Consider the following 15,763-nt stretch of genomic DNA (forward strand, 5'->3'; position numbering starts at 1 on the left):
ATTTCAGCACTCTTGGAGGCTGTAGGAGGTGGATTGAAATTTCTAGCCCATCCTGGACAATCTAGAGACTTTAGTGTGACTGTGTCTCAAAAGAAAACAAATCAAAATCTATGACTGTAGATTACTCAATACCAAACAACAAACAAAAACAACAACAACAAAGGAGCCCACAATATCAAACTGTGCTGATTTTAATTACTGTTTATGTGTTACATAAGAAGCCTTAGTGAGGGTGTGATGCATCTTAGCGTGGCAGATGGAACCCAGGACTAACTCGGTTTTGTGGTTTTTGTGTAATTTCTGTACTTTGCACAATAAATGTCTGAAAAAGAGATGACAGACACATCCTGTCACATCCTGGACTATCCACCGTGTAGTGTAGTCTGGTGGTAAGAATGTGAGTCACTGTGCTGTGCCTTTGAAGGTATGTCTTGGCCCTCATCACTTCCTGTCTCTCTGTGCTTCCTGACTGCCATGAGCGAGCAGATCTTTTCCACAGGACCCTCCCTGAGGTCCTGCGCTGCCACAGACCCATTGTATTAGGGCCTCTCACACTGTGAGCCACAGCCAACCTTTTCCCTTTCTGAGTACCTCTGGTGTTCTCTTAGACCAATGCAAAGTTGAAGAACACGCTCCTCGCCTTGTTACCTGCCCGTTTCAGCTGTATCCACAGCCTGGCCAGCAAGTCCAAAGCTTGAACCATGGCCATGCCTCAGGCACAACCCGGCTCTACAGCAATCTGCCAGCCTTTCTGGGCCTGCTCTGCATGAATCCTCTGGGCACAGCTAGAGTAAATGCCCAGAATGGATTAATTTTCCAGCTTCAGTGGGCCCCAAGACGCTGTCACCCTTGCCTAGTGAGCTCTCTTCTGCTGGTCACACTGCATCCTCCTGATACGCCTGCCCTCCAGCGCCAAGTTCTCCATAACTGGCTGGTTCTTTCCCTTCCTCCAGCTCCCCCCTCCTGACCTGCACACCTGACCAGCCCTGTGTCTGGCTGGTTTCTGTGTCCTGAACATTTCTTCCCCCATTTTTTGATCAGCTTCCCCTCACCTGAGTTGGGTTATTGGTGTCCTCTCTGGAAGCCTAACTGTCCCACTTGCCCCCATCCTGGGACTCCTTGTCTGCACTCACATCCCTGTCTGTCACTCATCTGTGACACTCTTCTTACAATGGTCTCTGTGCCCTGAACTCCTTGAAGACAGACAGTGGTGCTCCCTGAGCACCGGAGACAAGGAAGGTGCCCACCAGCCAGTAACTATTCAGTAACAATACTCTCCCCTCTTTTGCTCTGAGCCCATGAACATGGTGAACTTTCAGAAGGAATGAGCCCTGGTGACATCTGACTGTAACCTTGGTCCCTTGACCTGTGCTGTTCAGTTCACCCAATGTGTGGTAATTCTTTGGAACCCTGTAGGACACTCCCATCTTGTCAAGGAACTCAAAGATTTCAGATCCACCCCTACTGCTCCAGCAGGCAGTGCCCCTGCCCCTTCTGCAGGGCCCGAGTGTGGCCGGGACCTGTGTGACAGGGTCCTCTGCACCAGCTGCTGCCTGTGTTGGGAAAGTCAGCCAGAGATGGGAATCTGCTTTCCTCCCTTCCTGGGCTTAGCCTGGGTACACCTGACTCATGGCAGGTGCTCACGCTGTAGACATCCACAGTAATGTAATAATATTAGGTTGTCTGAGATCTCAGAGGGGACAGTGTGCACCTGCTACATGGTACAAAAGGAAGCTTTCTGTTTATTTTTCCCTGAGACACATGCGCGCTCCTTTTGTATTCCTCTGTCCTGAGAGACAGGACACGCAGTCATTTCCTTACTCAGAGGGAAATCAGAAGAGCTCTGGGCTCCGGCTGGGCTGCGGACTGTGAGTGCTGCCTGCATGGCTTTCTGTGCTGGCCCTCAGTGTGATGGGGTGACCTTAAATCACATCACCTCTGCTCCTCGAGTTCGTGGGGCTGCCCTTATGCGAATCTTTCAAGACAGGGGAAGACAGGGGGTTTTGGCAGGAGCAGGGGCCCTCGTGCCTCTTTGTGATTTGGGTGTGGGCAGAGACTACTCAGCATCTTTCTGCTGCCAGGCTGCCCTCCCAGCAGGCGCTATAACTGCCAAACAGGCTCTGAGTCCCTATTTTGGCTTCCAGACTCCCCAGTACCCACACAGCCTCAGCCTGCACTGAATGATGACTCCCCCACTCACAGTTGGCCCCTGAAGGCTATGACTTGGCAGAGACCTTGTGCGGAGCTAAACTGCACACTGCTCCTGCATTTTGGTCATGCAGGTGCCCAGCCAAAGAGCCATCCATGAGGACCCCAAGGACCCAACAGTGAGCACAGAGCAAGTCTGACTCACACAGTGCTCAGCGCTCTGTGGGGTCAGAGGTGCTACCTGGCAGCTCTGAGTGCCAGCCTCCATGTAAGTGGGCTCTATAGGGTTGGACCACCCTGGAACTCACATTTCAGCAACTGGGAAAGTCCTGGCTTTCTTTTGAGTCAGGCATCCCATTCTATCAACCAAGCCATGGAAGCTGTGGCTCTGTGGATTCCTAAACACTGTGTTAGCAGGGACCCAGCTAGGGCAGGATTCCAGGCTACTGTCCCTGCTCTTGAGGGGCAGCCCCCACCACTCACCATGTCTGGAACACAGGGACGTCCTTCCATTCAGATTTGGGACTTTCTTTACATTTCTGCCTTCTGTGACTGATACCTTCTGGAACTGTGCTTCAAGCTTTCCTGCAGATTTCTACTGTTGCTAGAAATCTAAACATGTTGGAAGAAGTTGAGAGTGGGAGGAAGAGAAGCAAAAGCAATGGGGAGAGGAGGAGGAGGAGGAGCAAGAGAGGAAGAGGGGAGAGGAGTCCCAGAGCAGTAGCTGCACCCCAGGCCCTCCTCTACAGGCTCCTGCAGCAGAAGCGTCTGCTGGACGGTCACCATGGGCTGCCAGGGCCTGGCTAGGAAGACCAACCATTGAAGGAGTGGTCTTCAGCCCTTCCCACCCAGCCTGCTCACCTGGCGAAGCCCCCGGACGCTCTGTCACCCACAAAGACATCAGCTCACCTCCTGGCTTCTCCAGCAGGGGCTTGGCCCAAGGTTACCCCTCCCCGCCACGAATCCTCAGGATGAGCTCACCAGGCTGTCTCCGTATCCCATGACCTCTTTCAAAGGCCCAGCCACCGAGGTGAAACTACTAGGGAACCCCTCAACCTTCCTCATGGCTCAGAGCCAGCTCTGGGATCCGTTGGCGCTTATGCGCTGAGTTCTGGGAGACCACAAGACCTGGGGAGTCACCCATGCACACACTCACTGCAGCCTCTGCTGCTGGAGGCCTCTAGGCCTGGCTTCATCTGGCACCAGAGGTCTGGAAAGCATCTGGGGTGTGCGTCATCAAGAAGGAGCCTCTGGCTGGGGCCTGGCTCCTGCACTAAGGATCCCCAACACCTGAGCAGCCCTCATTGCAAAGCAATGGGCAGTGCCACTGTTGCTTCTGGCTGGACTGCAAGGCTCAGCGGGAGATGGGGCTGACTGGCTTTCCCAGGAGCTCTGTGTGGTGCCTCGCCAGCACAAGGTTGTATCCTTGGCCACCACAGGTCCCTGGGTTCAGTGAAAGCCAAGCGGTCACTGGGGGAGACCTGACTCCTCCTGTCAGAGATGTGAGGTCCATTCCATGACCCAACTCCAGGGAGAAATGCCATTCAAGCCAAGGCCCTCCTTCAGAAGTCCACCCACTACTGTAAACAGCAGGTGACAGGGTTCCTTGGAGCCTGGCAGTGCAGCAGACATCCAGGCTGATCGACGGGCCTGTGGCGGGGCCCTGAGGGAGATGCTGGTGGAAGCTTCTGGGTTTGCCCTTTCATCTAGGCTAAATGGCTCAGCAGCCCCTCTGCCAACAGCCACCCAAGCCTACCTTGTGGCCTTTGCTTTGACAGCCACGCAGCTCACACAAGCCACTCATGGGTGCCCCTGACTACTGGAGCTCGAGATGCGGCTCGCCCATGGGGACACTTAGCCCTGAGGGGACCAAGTCCTGGTTTGTCTGTCAATACAACTTAACTGCTTCTCTTTTGATTTTGAAGATTAGCATGTTTTCTTCCACTGTGGTTCAATAGATTTACTATGTATTTTTTTAAATGGAGAGTTTTTTTTTTCCTTTGTGAAAATTTGAACCAGGAAATCATGCGTGTACCATGACATACCTTGTCATCCTCAATCATTTCCCCCCTTTCTTCACTGAGACCAATCCGAATGTTTCTTTTTTCTTATCCTCTTTAAGTCAGTAGGCATGTTACATTCTGAGCAGATGGACCCAAACTCGGGGTGAATTATATTTTTAGTTTCCCTTTATTTTCCTGTTAATGTCAATGATCCTTCCTCAGTTGAATATGTGTCCTTGTATGAAAAGAACCCCTTTAGTGACCCCTTTCCCTCCAGACACAGCACAGGAAGTTCCCAGATGGGTGCCCCCAGAGTAAATGCTGTGATACCCTTTATATGTTGGCATTCCCTGATGAATTCCTAGATGGGCAAAGGCAGACACAGACTATCCTGACTTCTGGGTGGTGGGGTGACAGCTCATCCCTTAGACTGACTGTGCACAGCCCTTTCTTCCTGCTAAAGTCCTGTGTGGACACCTGATCTTGGGTGTGATGCTGGGAGAAGGCAGCGTCCTGGGGAGGGATTGGCTCCTCAGTGCCCTTATGCAACCCTCCCTACTCTGTGGGCACAGTGAGCAGCTTCCCCCTGGGTACCAGGAGGCAGGCATCACCGGGTGATCTGCTGGCTCCTTTGGACTTCCTGTCCCTCAGAACTGTGAGAAACAGATTCCTATGATCAGCTCCCCAGGTAACGGTGGGTCATTACAGCAGTCCCTGGGGCCTCTGAGAGTGACATAGTACTACTGAGCATAACCCTCGCAGTTTAAAGGGTTCTTTACTAAGTCCTCTTTCTTCTTTCGGTGTCCAGTGCACACTTTTTCTTACCACAAGCTTTCATACGGCCCCAGCACCTGTACAGAGAAGCTGAGAAATGTAATGTTTGTTTCTGTGTTGTTATGTGGCCCTTGCCGGGTGTGCTGTTTTCAATACCTGGCGTGTGAAACGCTTGCTCCTCATCCACCCTTCCCACCCAGCCCCACTCCTCTGTGCTCTGCTCTTTTCCCTGTTCATCAGATCTTTTGCCAGGAAGTCCACCAGAGTCCTGGGCCTTGCGTTCAGTCCATCTTGGCGTGGACTGACATTGCTGAGTCCAGTCCTCTTGTGGGGTCCCTCCATTCCAACTGCTTATATCTTCCCCTCAGATTCGGGGCAGATCCCATTTTGATCACGTTTTCCTTTATTTTGGCACAAAGGAGTGAAGACGGTAGGTTATTTTCTTCTAGTTTTGTAATGATTGAGACAGCTCACAATGAAAGCATTCAGTAACTCTTGCCCATACTACTTTGAATATATTATTGTCAGTGAGATACAGCTATGTTATTTGTGGTTATCTTATAGTTTGTTATTTTGTAGGTTTTCTCACTGTCATGACACATTGTAGCTTTCTAGCTGAAAATGTGTCTCTGTTTAATTATGTGTCATGGAACATTTATCCCATAGTTCAGTAGTTTAATAGGAAAGACACTCTGTTTCTTGGGCATCGTTGGCCACTTTTGCTTTTAGTTTTTGTTGTGTTTTGTGGTTGGTTTACTACAAGGGTATAGCTCACCAAACCCTCAACCCTTTAAAAAGTCAAAAAAAGTCAGGGTCCTGCTAAGTTGTGTAGGCTGGGTTCAAATGTGCCAACCTTGTATGTCTGTTTTGCAGGGTGAGGAGTCACAGGAGTGGCATAGTCACACTTTTTACGATTCCTGATTTGCTATTGAATTTTGACCGAGAGTTACATGATAATCAATGATTAATTCTATTTTGACTTCTTGGCATTTCTTCCAGCAATAGAGTTTGCATCCAAACACTTGTAAAATTCAATTTCACTCAAGGTCTGTTTCCAGGAACTGCTCTCATCCTTGGGTGGATTTTTTCCTTGTGCATTAACAAAATAGCATAAATAAGTAGGATAAATTGACCCTGTAATTTAATAAATTTCCTTATAAATAAATGGGATGTGGAGGCTGGGAATTGAAAGTGCTTCCTGCCCTTCAGCCCAGGAGTCCAGGTCACGACCTCCTGCAGCACCATGGCCACACATCCTGGGAGCAGAAGGGACAAGGGCCTGGTGGTCATGGTGATTTTGAGAGGGGACAGAGGCTGGACCCAGAGCCCTTCCTGGGGAGAAGGCGCTGCTCCACAAGGAGGCTGGCAAGGCTCCTGGGGTAGTGGAGGAGGGAGGAGAGGTGAGTTCGGTGCCAGGACAGCCCAGGAGGAGGAAGGGCTTCCCAGTAGAACAGAAAACTGGGACAGGGAGGGCACATTCTCGCCGCATGTGGGCTGGAGATGCAGCAGCAGGACACCTGTGCAAACAGAGTGGCTCTGGGAGCAGCAAAAGGGGCAGCAGCACGGGTGTGACTGTGCCTGCAGGGGGCGCCAGCGTGTGGATGGTGAGGGTTGTGCATGAGGCTAGTGGATTCCCTCAGGGATGCTGAGGAGACTTGCTGGATCCTGGGGCCTGGGGTTGGAACCTGAGCTCCATGGCGCCCTCATGATTTCCAGGCAGGCCTGGAGATTTGGGGGCAGAGGGGCCCAGGGCCTGTGGGGTGCGGCCTCAGCCACAGTCACCCTTCCCAGCACAAAACCTCGCACCTCTGGGTGCAGGACTCCAAGACACCCCATGACCTGGTCCTCTCAGAACCTCAGGGTGTAAAGGGAGACTGAGACACAGGGAGGTGGTATTCATATTGTTAAATATCACCAGGGCAATGGGAGATGGGGCTGGCGGGGGTACTGAAGCCAGAGAGCAGTTACTTCTTTGTGGGATCCATCACCTTCCCCACGAAGAGGGGCGTCTCGGTGGAGTGATCCATGATGAGAAAGAGGAAGGGTTTGTTGAAGGACAGGCGGGGTGGCAGAGACGTGACGATGACTTCCAGCTCTGTGGCCCCCGCAGCCTCTGTCCCCTTCTCGTCGATGGTCACCAATGCCTTGTGCAAGCCCTGCAGGGGAGAGAGGCAGAGGCAGGCGCTGAGGCTGGGCTGTCCCCACTCAGGCTGCAGCAAGGCTCGGCGGGGAGCCTTTTCCCAGCAAGTCCTCACAGGAGTCCTCCTCCTCCTGGACGGTCCTGCCATGTACGAAGCCCTCTCCCCACAGGGTCACACGAAGCATTTCCCTTCTCTGTCTTTGCCTGATCTGGCCCGCTGACCTCTCAGCTCCCGTCCTAACCACCATCTGTCACACCCTGAATACAGCCCTCCTGCTCAGGAGGAGAAGGTCGCATTGAGGCTGTGCCTCTCCACACAGCTGCCCATTCCAGTGTGTGGCAGTGAGCTCCAGGACAAGGACTCTGCTGGTGACTCTCCTGCTCAGACCTCTTGAGTACACAGCCCGCACTGCTCTGTGCCTGTTCCTGGTCACCTTTGATTTCCCTGAACCGCTGCCACATTTGGCTGAGCTCATTCAAACTGAGACCTGCTGGGTCACCGGTACCTCTCAATCTCACACATGGAAGATTCCAGAACACCCAGTGCGTTGCGGGAGGCCCAGCCTCTCCATGTGAATGTGGGTGACTTGAGGCCCAGGACCCTGAAGGTCCTAAGAGAAAGGGAGACTGAGGGTTGGGAAGGCACCTGAACAGAGGTCCCTACCAATGCGGCAGCACGAGAAGCCACCTCCCCAGCTCTCTTGCCTTACCCTGATTTGTCCAGTGAATCCTGTTTCCTGCGGAGGAGCTGGAGCTGGTGGGTGTCCTGGATTCCCTTCCTCATTCTCGTGTCAACTTGTGACCTACACCGCATTGTGCCCTTCAGATACTAGGACATCACCATCATGTGACCTCACCTTGGAGATTTTCAGGGGCATGTCCTCTGTAATCCCCGAGAGGTCAGCAGCACCACTGAAGACACTGGTGATGCCCAAGTGGCCCAGGACCTCCTTCAGGTCGTAGGTTCCAGAAATGGACAGTTTGGGGAGATGCACATCGGCAGACCTGGCATGAAATGGTGAATGAATGTGATTCACAGCATCGCTCACGCTCTGTGGAGACCACCCCTTGTGACAGTGTTTCCCTCCCCTCCTGTCTCCTGTTAGTGTCCTGTCCCTGCACAGCAGGATGGGACACTGCCTTGAGTTGTTGGAGTTTCATCTTCCTCTGTCCTGGGGACAGACAAGATTAACATCATGGGTCCATGTGTCCCGGCAGCCTCTGAGATGCCACCACCTGTGTGAAGTCCTGGGGGCAGTTGCAGGCTGCTCTCCTGGGAGCAGTTGTCATCCTGCCCTGCAGAGTTTGGTCACCCCTCTGCCCCAGGCAGGGACTTTCTGTGGCCTGACTCCCAGGAGAGTATGTGTCACTGGGGCAGTGGCTGAGACAAGATGGTCCTAAAGAGGCTGAAGGCCCAGCTCTAGTGTCCGGTGGGCATAGGTGAGGCCCCAGAGGGTCTGCACTTAGGGAGGAGATGGCCCGGGTCTGGCGACCAGCTCCAGGAGCAGCCCGGACTTCTGGTCTCAGCCTGGACATAGGTACCCTGAGAAAGTCAGGATGACACTGTAGTGACACTGCACAGTTCACTCTTAGCCTCAGGTACATTTGCACATCTGTATACAGTGACCTCCATGAAAACGTGCCACAGAGCGCTGGCTCAGTTAATGATGTACCAACTTGTGCTCATCTGCAGTCCTTTGGGGGGACTACGGGCTCTGGGGACCCGGTAAACCACACTAAGTGACAGAGAAGAGGCGCATTCTGCAAAGCTCCCTGAACTGTCCCGTGGTGGCCTTTCCCATCTAGGCCCATCCCCTCTCTACACAAGCACAGCCCAGCCTGGATGCCACACTTGGCCACCACCTCCGCCTGGTACTACTGAGTTCTGCCATGACCCCTGCTGCTGCTGTCCCCACCCCAGGCCCTGGGTGTGGGGAGGAGACTCTGTGCATTCTGGGAAGTTCACCCCTACCCCTCAGCAAGCCCTGTGCTTCGTCACTCTGCCCATCGTGCCTTTCAGAGTCTGGTTGGTGCTAATGGAACAAAGCGCTACTATTTTGTCTTTTGAAAGCCCCAGGTCATTTCGGGGAGCTGAGGCCCAAATGATGTGGGCCACCCACTGTCCGTGGCTACTGGTCATGGTGGCCAAGTGGGTTCTAAACCAGCTAAGAGCTTGTGCGCACTGTATGCTCCCTGGCTGGGGACTCACATTCTCTCTGTCTTGCACGCGAACTTGAAGACAAGATCTGGGGTGAGTGTTTCCTCCAGGTGCTGCATTTTGCCCTCGTCTGGCAGGAGGAAGAGAGCGGTGACATTGCCCTCGTAGTCCAGGAGCAGCACCCAGCTCTGGATGGTGCTGCAGTAAAACGCTTTGAACATGCCCAGCTGCTTCATCATGGGCACCTTCACAGTGGTATTCGCGTCCACGTGGAAGTCCTCTTGCGTGGTCCTCTCAACATCAAAGGGTTTCTCCCATTTGCCTGGAGAAGGGACAGGAGCAGTACCCATGGGTGGGACGGAGGTCTAAAGGAGTGTGATGGCATCAAGGAACTGGCCACGTCCTCCACTCTGAGGCTGAGTTTCATGGAGGGCAAAAGGCATAAATGCGACTGTAGCTGGGACTGCAGGGCAGAGGGAGGGTACCTCCACACCAGGAGGGCCCTGGAGTCTTCAGGCCAGGTGAGCAGGGACCAGCCTGACGGCACCTAGCAAGCATTTTTGCTTGGATTATATATTTAAGGTTGGCTTGGAGATTACAAGTTAAATTTGGGGTAGCAGTCATTTTGGTGACTCCTCATCCAGGGTGCCCCATAGTCCCATTCAGGACTTTCTGGGTTTACCCTACTCCTTCGCCTGGACTCAAATATGCAGTACAGAGGCGCCCTCTGCTGTACTAGTGTGCCCCGCCTTTCAGCCTGTTGGCTTGTGCAGGTGACTCTGGGACCCCAAGCCCACCTTTCTCGTTGGACAGGAGGAGGTGGTGAGACTGGTGAGGGGACAGGAATTGTCCCAAGTGGCATCAGCGCTGGGGCCTCAGCACCATGGCCTGTGTGCTCTGTTCTGCTAGACAGGCCAGGAATGAGGACCTGGCCTGGAGCCTTACTTTCCTCCCCAGGCTGTTTCCCTGGGTCCCATGGGGTCCTGGCCCCCCATGGCTCAGAAGTGGGAGGGTAGGCTGAGGATTAGTGGATCAGCTATGCATTCTATGTCCATGCCCCTGTGTAATGTGCCTTGGTTTCCCCTTTCAAAACCTGACAACAATGGTATTGTTCTGTGCATGAAAAGACAACACAGTCTCACTTCAAAGAGGTAGAGTGGCCTCTCCAATGTCAAGGCTGATGCGTAGTGGATATAAAAACAAGTTTTTTTGTTATCATGGGGATTGAGCCCAGGGTCTTCGCCCTGAGTCATGTCTCCACCTTTAACTTAATTTAATTTTCAGACCGGATCTCAAATTGCCTGAGCTCGGTTCCCATTTGCAATCCTCCTGCTTCAGCCTCCCAGGGTGCAGGGACTATATCCCTCTTAAGGATTCCCAGTGAGCATTAGGGTGTTAAAGTCTAGCTCAGTTTAGGCCACTTGTGCAAACTTACCTCTAAAGAAAATGTAATTCACCAGGGCAAGAACTGTGTCTGCGCCCAAGTCTTTCACCAAATCCACAATTTTCCCTTGGGTTCCCTTCTCCACGTAGGCGTTGATCTGTTTCTCCGCCTCTTTGGGGTTGCTGAAGTTGGTGGGGAAGGCTTCTGCATGGTAAAGGGTCTTGACATCCTCCAAGAACTTCTCCTTGAGCTTCAGATTCTGGTCGAGAAAGAGGCCGTTGCCGGTGGTCAGCTGGTGCTCGCTGTGGGGCCTGTTGAGGGTGTGGAGAAGGTTCTGGAAGCCATCGTGGATGTCAGCCTCAGCTATCTCGGTGAGGTTGAACTCCAGGCCCCGCAGGATCTGCGTGTGAGTGTCCCCTTTGGCTCCCAGGGAGACCATGGCCAAGGCCGTGGCAATGCTCACGGGGGAGAAGAAGATGTTACTGGTGTTGGACGGCTGAGTCAGCACCCGGTACATGCTGTGAGCAAAGTGGGCCAGGCTCCGGGGGACCTTGTGGCAGGGCATGTGTTGGCTGGGTACTTGTGCCACCTGAGCATCCTCAGCCATGATGCCAAACACCAAGCAACACAGGCCTGCCATAAGCAGGTGGCCTCGGGGGATAGCGGACGGCATTGTCCTGCAAGACAGAGAAAGGGGACAGGAGCCCTGCATTAGGACCTGTCACATTGCCCATGGCCGCCGAGTGACACCGTGCAGCAGTGTCCGCCATGCGTCCAGCCCGTCCCAAGCACTTCCCTACCCTGCCCTCATTTAAAAAATCAGTGCTGCGGTGATACCCTTGCACTAAGCTCGGTCCTCACATGACTCCAGCTCTTCCTTGCTTGTAACAGCGCTGTGAGCAAAGGGCCACATTCCTGTGCTTACCCCAGGGATGCCTCGCAGCCCAGGTCTGCTACTCAGTGACAGGGCAGAGTCACAGTGCAGCCTGTCTGGTGCTGAGCCCGTGTCCTTGACAGCTCTGCTTTCATCCGAAATCACCTTCGGAGACACTGACCAAAGCAGAGGTGGACGGGATTGGCATTTCCTGAGTAGTCCAGAAAGATCAGACTCAAGCATTGCTTTGAGCCAGGACAGCCCCTAGAGGGCATCCATCCAACTCCGTTGTTTAACAGCTGGGAACCCAGGTGCCCAAGGAAGCAGGGAGGGAACCAGGCTGAGGCCTGGAGCTGGATAAGGTCCCAGGGCCGCTCCACCCTCCCTCACCAGGCCTTCCAGCCTGGAGGCTTTTCCTGTGGGCTGGCTGTGCTGTTCTGCTGTGATCCAGCTGAGTCTGGGCTGGGGCCCCTGCCATCAATGCCCCACCATCTCGCTCCTCTCATGGCCAGACTCTGGGGAGGACAGAGATGGCCCATTGCTCCTTTAGAATGAGGATGAATGTGGCGAGGCAGAGGTGGAAAACTATTGCTCAGACAGCCATGAGTTCCCGTCCAGGGTAGGAAAGTGCTCGGGACAAAAGTGTTCGATCATAAATGGGCCCCATCTGTAAAGTGGGGTTGCAGGAGGGTTCCGTGAAATAGCTACAGACACAGAGGGTCTCTGGGGTGTCGGTGGAGGGAAGTCACTGCAGGTGTCACAGACCCAAAGCCTGCAGGTGACAGGCAGCTGCGGGTTACGTGGTTCCTGGCCAGGGGAGATGACGGAGTAGCAAGATCTGCAGCCGAACCAGTGAGGGTGGCCGTCCGGAGGTGGCCACAGCCGCCAGCACCCACAGCAACCCAGAGCCTGCCTTCCCCACAAGGCTGCCTCGACCCCACACCTGTCCGGCCAGGAGCCACTGGTCGGCAGCATTTGTCTTCTTTACATATGGGGAAACTGAGGCTCGAGTTGCAGACAACATGCCTAGAGTTGCACAGTTAGCTATTGATTGGCTCCTTAACTACAACCACCACCTTACTACAGCACAGAAAGAAAGGTGTCCAGGAATTGGGGATTTGAAACCTTGAGGGGGAAAGGAAAGGCTGGGCCTAAGAGGCCCTGAGTTTCACTCGGACTCTGGAGCTCTTGGGAGTTTCATCGGCATTAAATGGAAAAAAGAGTGATTGGAAAAAGTCATGTTCTACCACCCTTTCCTGCTGGGCTTTGTATATCAGAGAGGGAGAGAGAGAAGGAGAAAAAGGGAGAAGGAGAAAAGGAGAGAGAGAGAGAGAGAGAGAGAGCTGTCACGGGTTTCCACTTTTCTCCCCCTAGCCCGGGTGTAGACCTGAAAACAGCGTGTTCCCATCCCTCTTAGACCTTGCCTTTCTTTCCCGTCTGGAGCTTGGGGCAGCCCCATAGAAATCCCCCATCCTCACAGGGATCAGGGGAACACCACAGGGCGGGGATGTGAACTGTGCCCAGTGGCCTTGGGGTCAGAGCCTGCGGACAGCACCGCTGCTACCTGTTGGCCTCAAGTGGCACCTGTGGCTCCGCTGTCACGGGGACCTCACTTTCCAAAGGGCTGAACCCCCCGAGTCCAGAGGCAATCAGGGTCGGTGTCACCCAGAGCAGCAGTGAGCTGTCTCCCCACAGAGCACCCTGTGCTCCATGCACATCCAGGTGTCAAACAATCGGTCTGAGTCCCCCAAAGTGCAAGTCGCTACAATGGGCCTGGCTTTTTCTATCACTCGGGTCACAGCCTAGGGGCTCAGGCTCCAAGGACATCAGGGCTGAGCCCGGCCTTGATCCCCAGTATCCTCTGGGGCTCGTTTTGTACCTCAGTCTGTTCTCCTGGCACCCTAAGCCTAGAGCTGGGAGGAGATAATGGCCGTGAAGGTGCAGAGGCCCAGCTTCCTGCTGAGGATCAAGAAAGGAACAGGGGCAGGGTGGAACCCAGGGAGGGTGGGAGCAGCCTTTGTGAGGCAGGAGGCACAGCGGCAGGTCACCCTAGCTCTCAGCTCCCACTATTTCCACCCAGGAGCATAAAATGAGTGGCCAAGAACCCCCTTTCTGGGAGGTGGCCCAGCGTAAGGAAAGGTCACAAGCTGCTGAGGCCAGGCATGAGCCAGTCCTGGCCTTCCCTGCAGGTGGCCTAGGCCGGTGACTTCACCTCCAGGTGCCTCTCTGCAGAGGAAAGCCTTTGCAGACAGAGGCACAGCACCAGCAGTGAGGGTGGTGGGGCGCTGGCAGGGCTGGGAGCCCTCCTGGGGACCTGTAGATATGAAGTGTCTTTCTGGCCAGTTGTTGCATTGCTGGGGGCCAGAGAAGGGAGTGCTGCTCAGCAGGGAACTATCCCAAGGCTGGCAAATGTCCCCTCCTTTCTCCATGTCCTCCTGCACTGCCTGCTGCCCCATCCTGTGCTAAGTAAACCTCAGCATCAGTGTCACCCTCACTGTGCATTTACTAAGCACTATGCGCAATCTATGCAGCCTCATCTAAGCGTCCTTGTCATTTATCTGGTGAGGTGGAGAGTATTATTAGTCCCATTTTACAGACGGAAAAATTGAGGCCCTGACCAGTTAAGCCTCTTACTAAAAATCACAGAGCCAGCTGCCTACAGAAGTAGGCACTAACTCTTCTTGTCAGAACTGGGCACTTGATCCTTCTCTATGTTCATTCACACTTGGGGTCAGCAAACCTCAGAGGTGACCTGGCATGAAGAGACGCAACAGCTAGGTGGCGAAAATTAGGGGCTCTGAGGCCAGGTTGCTGAATCCAACTCGCTATTCACTGTGTGACCTTGAGCAAGTTATAAAGCCTCTCTGAACCTCAGTTTACTGGAGGTGATAGGGTGCCTCTGTACAGCTTCACAGAGTGACTGTGTGAACTAATATGCACAAAGTTTCAAGAAGTGCCTGGAAGCAGATGCCATAGAAGCTCCAGCTGGTTCTGACCATGCTGGGGTCTCTGTGCAGCTGGGTGTGGGACCCAGGCTGCCTTGGCCAGGGGCATCTTTCCATTCTCATCTCCAAAACCCAGCAGTAGCAAAGCCAAGTCCTTCTCCCTCTGCAGAGATCAAGGTGGGAGGGCAAAGGTCTTCTTGTTTGGCTCATAGGGCAGAGCAGTGGAGCAACTCCCTGTCACAGAGCCTCGGGGCACGGGGTACCTCGGGCAGCCCAGGCCTCCTGCTCCACAGCCAGCCTGAGACCCCAGGTCTGTGTCGTGGGCTGTGCGGGATTCAGAGCGGGGTTCAGACCTCTCTGTTCCCATCCATCTCCCATGTGAAATGGTGGTAACCATAGCGACCACCTCCGAGGGCACTGTGAGGCAGCTCAGCTATGCCAGACTGTGCCCTGGGCCTAGAGACAGCTGGGCTCAGGCCAAGGGTCACACAGGATATCAGCTCCAAGACCCCCGGCAGTGCCCTCAGTGGGGGCTTCCCACCCCCAGGGTGCACAGGGAGCCCCGAGGCGTTAGGAGGAGGAGGGGCCTCCTTCCTCATCCTCTGAAGGGAGAGGCTGGATCCAGGCAGCAGGTAGGGGGAGGATCAGGGCAGGAAAGGCCCTGGTGGACACGGCACAGGGAACTTCCCTCCGGTCACCACTGTGGCTGTACCTTGGCTCCCCAGGACCCCTCTCTCCTGTCCTCCTCACCAAGGAGGCAGGCAGGGCCCAGTCTGCATGGGAGAGGGCCCTCGGGGCCCCAGCGTCCCACCCAGGGAAAGGCACACTTACAACTCGGTTCCAGGCCCAGCGGCAGAGATGCAGGCTGAGGACCAGAGCCCTGTCCTGGTCTGTCTTTAAGTAGCGATGCAGAGGGGCACCAGGAAGCTGCTAGTGAATATTAACCAAGGTGGCCTGCTCACTAGTGGAGAGCAAACAGACAGGGCCTAAGTTCATGGCCCTGCTCTGAGCTCCCACCCACGCCGCCTGCCACCCGTTCTTCCCAGCACCACAGCCAGCGTGACTGAGGCCATCCTGTCCCCCAGGTGGGTGGCTGGCCTGAGTCAGCCAGCCTCTGGGACAGTGCCACTCTGCTGACCCTGCATCCTCGCTGGGGCATCCATGGTGGCTGCCCCACTGGAAGCAGATGCTCCATTTCCTGAGCCAGCTGCCTGGAGATCCTGGGCTGCGGACACTCTCCCACCCCGGGAAAGACCCAGTGGGCTATGATCCCGTCTGACTGGGGGGAAACTAAGCCCCAAAGCAGGGAGTCTGCTCTTCCACAGGGAGCCACCCAG

General features: G+C 54.5%; 1 protein-coding gene across 1 annotated transcript; it reads right to left on the bottom strand.

The window, feature by feature from the left end:
- Nucleotides 1-6,044: 6,044 nt before the first annotated feature.
- LOC134474146 (serine proteinase inhibitor A3K-like) lies at nucleotides 6,045-15,414 on the bottom strand. Its single transcript, XM_063240836.1, has 5 exons — nucleotides 15,258-15,414; nucleotides 10,659-11,284; nucleotides 9,275-9,545; nucleotides 7,923-8,070; nucleotides 6,045-7,081 (listed from the first exon to the last, which is right to left on the bottom strand). Exons 2-5 carry the CDS (start codon nucleotides 11,278-11,280, stop codon nucleotides 6,890-6,892), a joined length of 1,233 nt encoding a protein of 410 aa, XP_063096906.1. The 5' UTR covers nucleotides 11,281-11,284; nucleotides 15,258-15,414; the 3' UTR covers nucleotides 6,045-6,889.
- Nucleotides 15,415-15,763: the final 349 nt, after the last annotated feature.

Source organism: Cavia porcellus, unplaced genomic scaffold (genome assembly GCF_034190915.1).
Source record: "Cavia porcellus strain 051 isolate PalLab524CR breed Dunkin Hartley unplaced genomic scaffold, mCavPor4.1 scaffold_31, whole genome shotgun sequence".
In the NCBI taxonomy this organism is placed as follows: Eukaryota; Metazoa; Chordata; class Mammalia; order Rodentia; family Caviidae; genus Cavia; species Cavia porcellus.

Bases quoted from the DNA above. Each gene is read 5' to 3' on its own strand.
- LOC134474146 (XM_063240836.1), bottom strand. From the start codon at position 11,280: ATGCCGTCCGCTATCCCCCGAGGCCACCTGCTTATGGCAGGCCTGTGT. The intron at 9,546-10,658 runs GTAAGTTTGCAC...TCCCTTCTCCAG, and splicing joins GAATTACATTTTCTTTAGAG to GCAAATGGGAGAAACCCTTT. The intron at 8,071-9,274 runs GTGAGTCCCCAG...ATTTCATGCCAG, and splicing joins GCGTGCAAGACAGAGAGAAT to GTCTGCCGATGTGCATCTCC.